Source organism: Chrysochloris asiatica, unplaced genomic scaffold (genome assembly GCF_000296735.1).
Source record: "Chrysochloris asiatica unplaced genomic scaffold, ChrAsi1.0 scaffold00134, whole genome shotgun sequence".
In the NCBI taxonomy this organism is placed as follows: domain Eukaryota; kingdom Metazoa; phylum Chordata; class Mammalia; order Afrosoricida; family Chrysochloridae; genus Chrysochloris; species Chrysochloris asiatica.
In genome coordinates this window covers 8,507,336-8,518,224 of record NW_006408652.1, presented here as the reverse complement: position 1 = coordinate 8,518,224, position 10,889 = coordinate 8,507,336, and the positions used below count along the sequence as shown (strand labels likewise).

General features: G+C 41.7%; 1 protein-coding gene across 1 annotated transcript in view; it reads right to left on the bottom strand.

The window, feature by feature from the left end:
• Nucleotides 1-615: 615 nt before the first annotated feature.
• The window catches only part of LOC102832666 (oocyte-expressed protein homolog), a 12,005-nt gene continuing 1,731 nt past the window's right edge, over nucleotides 616-10,889 (bottom strand). Inside the window, exon 2 of the mRNA XM_006869731.1 lies at nucleotides 616-738. Coding sequence (XP_006869793.1) covers nucleotides 616-738 — 123 coding nt within the window. The remainder of the gene's footprint in view (nucleotides 739-10,889) is intronic.

The window sequence follows — 10,889 nt, the reverse complement described above, 5'->3', positions numbered from 1 at the left end:
TATTTCATTCATTGCACTATAACCCTTTCTTACCAGTATGCACAGTAAAACCTGTGAAAGCCAGAACCTGTGTAAGGAAGAAACTTATCAGAGAAGAAAAACTCCATTTCTTTTCCCTAAAACAAGGCAGAAACCTTGAGATACCCATCCTTTTCTGGTGCTCACAGGTCTCACTGTATTATGTTTTAATATTTTTTGTACCTTAGCAGAGATTTTAATGCCATTGTACCAAAAGAGCAAGGAAATTCATTTCTTTATTCAAAGAGTTCAACAAACTCATGTTTGCAACAAAATTATTGTTAGATGCCATCGAGTCAGTTCTGACTCATAGCAACCCCTATGCACAACAGAATGGAACACTGCCTGGTCCTGTGTCATACTCACAATTGTTGTGCTTAAGCAACAAAATTATCAAACCACTATTCATCAAAACGCAGGACAGTGAAACATAAATGTAAGGCTTCTTGTTTCTCTTCAGCTTTAGTGATAGAAGCAGGACTGTGCTCATTAGACTCCCGAGTATACTTATATTCTCTTAAACAACGGGATGCTGGGAGTCTGATGACCTGAAATATGAGTCCTCGAGAATGTCTCAAGTTGTTTCCTCTTCTCATTTCAGTGATGTTTCTGGTGCCACAACGCCTCAGCCAGGATCCAACTCTTCACAGGATTCTGTACCCTGGATGTTCTGAAGATTGTGATTTTGGCTAGGGCCCTGGAGTCTACTATACCCACAGTCTACAGGACCTGGTACATCCACCAAAAACCACTTTAGCTGCATGCAAATGTGGTAACATAAGGGAGTCTAGTTCCTGCTGGGTCTCAGCACCATCAGCATTGTCTGCCATGTTGTGAGCAAGGCAAGAAGAGAGGAAACTCCAAGCAACTCTCAGCAGGATGCAGATCCAGTTTCACTGTATTTTGGTGTTCAAAATTGTCCTCAACTAGTGAGCATCCCATTAAGGTAGAACCTTTTGACATGTCCTCGTCATGTTTCTGGATAATCTTGTACTATTCCTGTTTTAATCTTAAAATCAGCTTTTGTGCAAGGAATCCTTTTAAAGCAAAATTGCATTTAACAACCGAGATCTGAGCATTCAGTGTGTGTACTATTACTGAAGTGTCATTAGCTTTAAGCATTAGCAAAACGATTTTGAAAACACATTTTAATGACCTCTTGCTTTCTTCATGTATGATGTCCTTGATGTCTGGCGACAACTTGTCTTGTCTTCTGCCATTAGTGTTCAATGTGTCAAATGTTTTCTTGAGACAGTCTCTGAATTCAAATGGGATGTGCTCGAAGCAGCACTTTGGCTCTGGTGGACTTGTTTTCATTTTTTTCAGCCTCAACTTGAATTTGTGTATGAGCATTTGGTGGTCTGTTCTGCTAGCAACCCCTGAAATTGTCCTTACTGATGATATCGAACACCTCTGCTTGACTCTCGCGAGTTGACTTGATTCCTATATATCGTATCTGGTGAAGTCCATGTGTACAGTCACCGTATACATTGTTGAGAAGCAGGTACCTGCAATAAGTAAGTCATTGGTTCTATATCATTCTTTCATGTGATCTCTGGCATTATTTCCATCACCAAGGCTATGTTTTCCAGTTTCGTTGTTTCCTACTTTTGCATTCCAATCACCAGTGATCATCACTGCATCTTGATTGTATGTTTGATCAATTTCAGACTGAAGAAGTTGGTAGAAATCTTCAGTTTCTTTATTTTTTGCTTTAGTGGCTGGTGCATAAATTTGATTAATAATCTTATCAACTGGTCTTCCTTCCAGTCATATGAATATTATCATTTACAACATTAGGTTTCAGGATAGATCTTGAAATGCTCTTTTGACAACGAATGTGATGCAATGCCTCTTAAATTTGCCATTCCTGGCATGGCTTATTTCCCGGCGCTATTTTAGACAATTCTTCACTGCTAGTCATAAGGTTTTTATTGGCCTTTTTTTCCAGAAATGGCTCCCTGGGTCCTCCTTCTTAGTCTGTCTTAGTCTGGGAGCTCCATTGAACCCTATCCAGTATGGTTGACCCTGCTGGAATTTACAATACTGGTGGTGGCATAACTTGAAGCATCGTAGCAACACACAAGTCACTAGAGTACAACAAACTGACAGTGTAATTCCATGTGACTGTAAGAGAAACAACGACTCCTGGTGTGGCACTGTAGGATTAGTACTGGACTGTGACCCACAAGGTCGGTAGTTCAAAGCCACCAGCTGCTTCTTGGAAACCCCATCTAGGGTCTCCATGAGTCGGAACCAACTCAATGGCACTTAATAAAAACAACATAAAAGGATTGTTGCCCATTCTCCCCTTCTCACTTTCAGTACACTGGAGAATTCCATGTTGAGTGCTGCCATTCCCCCAAGTCATTCAGAGTACTGCACCAATGATGTCCCTGAAGAAATCTCTGTATTTGATCGTGTTTATTTGGCCACCTCACAGACTGTTGCCTAGCACAGACACAGAACATAAAATTCTTTTCCTTTGGTTTCTGCATGCTGCATGGGGGTGACTGCACTTTAATTTTATTCAATCCAGTTATCATTTAGATTTTTGCACATCAAAAGATTCTCTCTGTACCATTATATTTAATAAGTAAACATGAAACAGCATTTCTATTGAGGGCATAAATGACTAATAGTATCATTTAAATATGTTACAAGAGACAGCTCTCTTTTTACTATGGCAAATGACAACAATCACTTTCTTTTTCAAAACACGTGTAGCCATGATATACACACTGCTGATAAAAGCCTGTTATTCACAGAACTAAATTGTGCTTGGCCTTGCATTGAACTCAGAGAAAATTGTGCATGTGCATCTCAGGTGAAATTTAGCTCCATATAGATGTGTGCACTACTCCAGTGTTATTTACAGACAAAATATATGGGAGACGATTTGGTAACAAATACTACAGCTATATGCAGCCATTTCAGCCATCAATTACAGACCTACTTGGGTTTTCAGTTCAGCATATGGAAACTGACAATGGTGCTTAATTGCCATAACAAAAACACTTCTATTTCAAATGAATAGTGGATTTTGTCTGCTGCTGGGGGACACTGACAGTGCTTGCTATCTTTAATCAGAGACACCATTTTGTATATGTTTCCAAGAGCCCTTCTCTCTGATGATGTCAAATAGTTCAGCTAGCGTGCTGATGTACACAGACAGGACTGGAGTATATCTGACACTGGCCTAGACACCAACGCTGCAACTAGGGGAATGGGCTTCCCAGCCTCAAGGAAAAGGCACCCTTTCTAGTAGAAACCCTGGAGCCCATCTACATGGACATCTATTTATACATGTCGCTATGCATTTAATTAAGTTGACAGCCAAGATGGGGAGCGATGCCTTTCTAAGCCATTTGCCTATGATACCAGAGCCTAACATTCATGTCACTTCAAGCTTTCAACAAAACTTTTCGGGAGTGGATGTGCACCCTAAATTAGTGAGATCATTTGAAAGAATTTAATTTCTTCAATAGCTATGTCTCACAGTCTGTATTCAAATATCATTGTCCTACACAATCCTGGTGTAGCACTGTAAGATAAGCACTGGCCCAAAAGGTGGGTTTGAACCACAAGGCCGGCAGTTCAAACCCACCAACCGCTCCTCAGAGACCCTAAACAGGGTGGCTATGAGTCAGAACTGACTCGACAGTCCTTAACAAGAACAAAAATACAGTGTTAGCTAGGTGACAGATATGGTGTGCTTTCCCAAAACAGACTATACTTCTAGGTAGTGAAAATCATTTGAGGCAACCAACTGAAGCTTCTTGACAATATTTTTTTAGCCAACAGTTCCAAATGAAACCAACACGGCACAGAAGTCAATATGGACTAGAAAAAGAAATACTTAAGACAAGGACTTTGCTCTCAAGAACCTCATAGTCTGTGTTGGTGTGGGTCTCAGGGGACAAACCTAAAAGCAGACCCTCTGAACATCCTAACCTGCTCAGCATACATGGGGCATTTGGTTCAGCTTGGGAGGGGTGGATGCCATGGAAGGGAAAGAGATGGCAGTAAAGCACAGTCTTCAAAGATGGGTAAGAACAAGCTAGGGAAAGTGATGGGGAGAGGGAAATGGAGAGAGGGTTCCAGGCACAAAAAGGTGGGCAGAAGGAGCAGGAGGCAGGCAGCCAGAACAAAATACTAAACAGAGTAAATCTTTCTGGAGCAGTGCATGCATACTAGACGGGTACTGAAAATGGCAGCTTGGTCCTCAAGAAACAACCAAGGAATAAAAAGAGTAGTGGGAAGGGAGATGTCAAAGAAACAGCCTGAGGGATAAGGCAGGGGCATGAGGGATGAAATCAACAAGCCCTGGCAAGCAGGCAAACTTGACAGAAAATTTCCAAAACCTCAAATGATAAAAGGAAAGGCGACTCAAATGAGAGGTGTTCAGAATTTTCTGACCAGGCCAAACTATAGAAAGAATTAAAGGCCAAGAGCTAAAGTAAGGGTTGCATACGAACAACTAAATGAAAACAGTGAGGTAATGAGTGTGGCAGTGGAGGGGCTGGAGAAGGCATTTTGTGCTTTGGCTGAAGCACACTTTCAAACCATCCTTCCAGCATTTGCCTGGCAATTCCAAACAGAATCTTCCAGTAGCTGCAATTTATCAACAGATGGATGGAAGCCGGGCCAGCAACGCACCCCGAATCCTAATTACAGCGCAAGCACAGCCTCAGAGGTGAAAAGTAGGTGGGACCTAATGCAAGTGAGACACTGTGGCATTGTCAGGAGGAAGACAGGATGCCCTACTGCTGAGCATATTGCTCACAGAGAAAGGTCCAAGGGAAGACAAGATGCTCCGAGGATTTCTGCTACTCAGGGCCACTTGGCATAGGGGAATGCACAATAAAATAGCCTAAACATGTGTGGGCCTCCATAAGGTGGCACATTTTTTGGTGAGAAAGTCCATTTTAAAAAGCAGGCAGAAAACAAGAGGGAGGAGGAAGTAACAAAAGTAGGTCTTTGCTTTTCTATATCCTTTTCCTCCTCCACTATTTGTTAATGGTCTTACTAATCACTGCCTTTGTCAGTCTAGAAGAACAGAGTCTGGGGAGTCTTACACACCACAGTTGTGGATGGGATCAACGTGAGCGAATAACAGCATAACATGGTATGAAACCAGAAGGTCTGCACTCTATAAATAACTTCTATTTATTCTTATTCCTTACACGTACACTATTACTGAAGACTGGATGATAGCTTTTTGTGATTGCCTGGTTGACTTCTTACGCACACACATACACACACACATACATCCAAGGTAATGACGATATTGATTCTAAAGAAGCAGTTATTGAGACAGATGAAAGAGCCATACAACTGGTCTAACAGAGCAGGTCTAGAAACTTCCTGGTAACACACTTATGTCTCCTCTGTGCATAGCAATTGTTAGCACTGTTGAAAATCCTATATTGTATTGTCATCAGAGGTTTGGGGCAGCAATAGGAAGGCTGTGATCCTTTGTTGTTGCTGTTGTTGTTGTTGTTAGGTACCATGGAGTTGGTTCCCACTCATAGCGACTCTGTATAGGGTTCGGTTTGGACTCATAGCAGCGCTGTAGAGGATTTCTGAGGAGCGGCTGGTGAGTTTGAACCACTGACCTTGCAGTTAGTAGTCCAGTGCTTATCCTACAGTGCCAAATCAGGACTCCTATGATACTTGAGAGATACTCAGAACAGTGAGGAGCCTATGCTATTCTACTCCAAATTTAGTTTTATACTTTCTCTTTAATAAAAAATAACCTATGACTATGCACAGCAATACATTAAGTATGAAAACAGAACCCTGAATATGAAAGCCTCACAATTAAACATAGATCCAGCAAAGGGAACCAATGAAGCAATTCAAACACAGGAATGTAATAGGAATTTTCTTATAAAGCATGAATTAGTTTCAGACTCACACACAAACACGTCCATTTCACTGAGCTCAGGGAATTGGGAAAAACACTTTTGTCTTGTGGGGATAGTCACCTCTTTTGGTTAACTGCAATACTCAAAATGTGCCTAATTCTTATAATCCAAATATGTGACACTGCTTGGGTTTCCATGACTACTGCTCTGAAAACCATATTAATTATTCAAGAGGTCCATGCCATTCTCCTGGCATGCCCTGAGGAATGCTGGGAAATGCAACATGCCATTATAAAGAAAATAGCTGTTAAACAGACTGCGCAACCAAATCTAAATAGGAAAGTTATTCCCTTGAAGTACTGACAGCATCCTGGTAGCATTAAGCAAGATTATTTCAACTCCTTTGAACAAAACAAAATGAGGGAATGCAAGAATGTGGCTTCCCATTTAATATCTTAATCATCTTTGTAAGACTGTGTAATTGTAGCCTCTTCTCATTCCTCTAATACAGGGGTTGGGAGCTTCCGGCCCACAGGCCATATAAGAAGGCCCACAAAAGCATTTGGTCTGGCCCTGCCAAGGTAACTGCAGTTCAAGCCATGGCATTGGTGGTGGTAGTGTGCCATGGAGTAGGTTCTGCTTCATAGTGACCCTGCCTAGAGTTTCCGAGGCAGTGAATCTTTAAGGGAGCAGAAAGCCTCATCTTTCTCCCATGGAACGGTTGGTAAATTTGAAATGATAACCTTGAGGTTAGCAGCAAAGCTCCTGTGTAAGGCCCACGGAATCATTTGATCTGGCCCTGCCAAGGTAACTGCAGTTCTAGCCATCACATTGTTGTTGTTGCGAAGTGCCATCGAGTCGGTTCCGACCCACAGCGACCCTGTTTAGGGATTCCAAGGAGCCACTGGTGAGCTTCAACCACCGACCTTGCAGTTCAAATGGCTTTGCAGTCCGGCACATTAATCCACAGCGCCAGGGGTAAGTTAAATAAATGTTTGACCAAATATAGCAAGCTAATTTATCAACTTAAAAGTTGATAATTTTGAGTGGCCCATGAATTATATTATAAATCTCCAAATGATACTTGGCAGATAAAAGTTTCCCCACCCCTGCTCTAAAAGGACTTAACTTGAAACAAGTGGGCTGTCTTGCATAGACAAAGGCTAATTGGGGGAAACTTTTTTCCCCTCAAAGGCTGCTACTTATGTATTATTGCAGAGCTTGTAGTAAATCAGATAATCAAGTTAACAAGACAAATTGTGACCAGCCATCTGGTTGCCATATCTGTTAATACCTGAATGCCACAGTGACCATAATGTGTGTAGCCTATGATCTCGAAATGGCAGGGAGGTCTGTCTGTGTGAGAGCAATGCAAAGTGCTACTGATTTTCCATCCTAGTGAGACTCTCAGTGTTGATCTTATCATGATGCAATGAAGGGCCACAATCAGTCCAATTACTCAAAGACAGGGCTGAGGAAAGCAAGCAGCTATGGCTACAAGCCCCTGAGTCCCTTTAGGGGTCAGAGGAGATCATACTGGTACACACAATCCTTGCGAACATTTGCATTGATCAGCAAATAGACTGGCATTCAAAGAGATGGCTATTGCAACTGGACACACATTAAAGTTTCCAAGGTCAGACACCAAGGTCTCTGATATGGGGCATCTAGAGAGATTTCCACCATCATTGCACTTCATTAATATTGAATTCTTACTTATCAGACACTCAGGGAGGAAAAGAGACATGCAAATTTCCCAGAAGTGAAGACCTTCAGAGAATTTACAGTGATTTGAATACACCGAATTCTGTACTGCATAATCTCGCAATCAAATTTCAAAATAATGTGATAAAAAATGATACCCTGTGGAAATGTAATCACCTGCCACAAATGATGAAGAAATAATATCAAATGATATGTAACAATTATCTGAAACATAATGAAGTCGATTTGCTAATTAAAGGGAAAACATCGTGTATTGTAATTACTATTCAATATTTAGTAATATAATTTCTCTATAGTTAACTTAGGAGCCTATTCATGAATTAAATGCTAACAGAAAGAAGAGAAAACTGTGATAAATTCTCAATCCACAAATAAACAACCTTTGATATTAGTTATTCTTTCCATCATCCAATTACCACTCAAATTGTCAGAAAGCTAATTAACAGACGGAAAGTCAACTTGTGAAATCCATTTAGTGAGGTTTTAATTTAATTCAGCCACTATCAACTGGATCTAAGCATTGGCAAAATATTCAGTGTTGTATAGGATAAAAGTAGTATGGTCTCATTAACTGAGGGTGTCTCCTGTCCTAGGCAGGGTGCTCAATGACATGCACAAGACACACACACATACACACACACACAGAGAACATCCCACCCCACAAGCATTATGTATCTATTCATGTGATCCATACAAGATGCCAACAGAAGCAGGCAATGGTACCATCCACATACACTTCTCAACTCTCAATTTCCTCATGCCTAAAATGGAAATGTGGAGTCCTGGTGTGGCACTGTGGGTTAATGCGCCAGACTGCAATGCCATTTGAACTGCAAGATCTGTGGTTCAAGCTCAACAGCTGCTCCTTGGAAACCCTATACAGGATCGCTATGGTTCAGAACCAACTCGATGGCACTTAACAACAACAACAAAATGGAAATAGTGAGTTGAACCTCTTAGCTTTTTCACGAGGGTTAAATGACAACGTCTGTACAAGGTCCAGTACCCAGTTAATGATTCTTGTTATCATTGAATATTGTTGTTGTCAAGTTGTCTCTGACTTGTGGCACTCTTATAGGCAACAGAAGTAAGCAGTGCCAGGTCCTCTACGATTTTCAAGATTGATGGCATGTTAGACTCCATTGTTGTGGCCATTATTAGGTGGATAAAGGGCTAAGGCCGCTTCATCCCAGATTGTTCAGCCATCTTCAGGAAGCCAGAGGCAGGAAAAAACATCACAAAATCAGTCCATCCATCCCCTGCCCTGAGATATAATGTCTAAAGTCACATCTCCTTACCTGAATAAATTGGTACACACAATCTTTGGGAACATTTGCAATGAATAAGCATGTGCTGTGTGTGTGCTCCTACTGCAAGATCGCTCCAGGCTACTGGCTAGGATCAAAGCAACAGGATCCAGAGCCATGGCAATGGCATGCTTTGTTGTTCCATTGCCTACAAGGGGCAAGGAATCACAATGAAAAAGGTCACTAACTTGGGCTGTGTCAGCACCGACCCTTGCAAGCCCATTTGTCTCCTTTCACAAAGCCACACTCCCCTTGTGACCAGGGTAGAGGGGACAAAAGTAATCTACCTTTCATATCATGGGCTCATGGACTGGTAGGAATTGGCTATATATGCATATTAGAAAGAATGAATGAGCTATCTCTGTGTTATAACACAAGTTACCAATTTTTAGGACCTAGATAATGTCATTGTTGTTAAATGCCATCGAGTCAGTTCCGACCCATAGTGACCCTGTATAGGATTTCTGGGGAGCAGCTGGTGAGCTTGAACCAACAATGCAGTTCAAACGGCTTTGCAGTCTGGCACATTAACCCACAGCGCCACACCAGACAATGACAGTACCATGAACATACCATAGACTGCCAAAAACAAACAAACAAACAAAAAATCCCCAGATCTGTGTTGGAAGAAATATAGCCAGTGTGCTCCTTGGACTTCGTTTCTCGTACTTCAGACATATATTTAGGAGGGACCAGTCTCTGGAGAATGATATCTCATATTTGGTAGAATGGAAGGTTGGAGAAAAAGAGGAAGACTCCCAGTGAGCTGGATTGACACAGTGGCAGTAGCAATGGAGTCAGACGTAGCAAGGATTGTGAGGTTGGTGCAGGACGGGGCAGTGTTTCCTTCTGTTGTGCATAGGGCTGCTATGAGTCGGTGCCAATTCGATGGCACTAACAACAACAACAGACAATGACAGGAATCCTGGTGTGGTGCTGTGGGATAAACACTAGCCCGCAAGGTCAGTTCGAACCACAAGGTCAATAGTTCTAACTCACCAGTCACTTCTGGGAAACCCTATACAGGGTTGCTATGAGTCAGGAATGACTCAATGGCAACTAACAACCACAACAAGACAATGCAACAATGATTCACTTGTTATTTCATCCTTCCTAAACAACTATTTCTTCGTGTGATGACTTTGGTAATCGTAAACCTCAATGTTGCTGTGGGAAATACACATTGTACTAATTCTCTGCTACCTCTCTGATAGAACCTCTCTATTCTCTTCAAAGACAGTATCCTTTTTTTATCTTTCTTATCAAGGCAGAGTACACCATGTTAAGGGCAAGAAATCCCAGCTCGATTGTTTTCAGTTTGGAGTCTCAAATGAAAGTCTGTCATACCTTCTTAATTTCAATAGTTACATCACACATGACAGCTTATAACACTTTTATTACTAAATTATGATTTTTGTTTCTCCCCAAATACACTAAATATGATGGAGCTTCAAAAAGTTCATGTTGTGAGCAGGCATATGGTCTTGCTGGTGACCATGTTGATCTACCTATAAGGGGAAGTGGGGGAAATACATCAGTGAAGTTGTGAGCTAAGTCTGACTACGTTCAACAGATTCCTTTCCACCTGAATTGTGAGACCCTGGTTGGCCAGCAGTATGGCGAGACCTAGGGATTCTTTGTCCCAGGGGCAGGGACATGGCCACAGAGGACTAGAGCAGAGAGTGAAGTGTCCAGCTGATATGAAGTGAGGGGAGATGTACAAGAATACCCATAATTGCAGATAACACCATTTGACCAGGCTTCAATGGCTGGATGATCAGAACTTGACTAGAGGAAGAAAGAAGAGGACAAAAAAGAGTAATCCGCTACAATTTTATGAACTTGACCTATACTTATGGATGTAGTAGCTCAAAAGAGGGAATGAATCTTTATAGCGAGGATCATTCCCACCCCCTTGGTACACAGGGTTAACAGGGATGGGCAACTTAGACATTGGCTTCTCAAAATG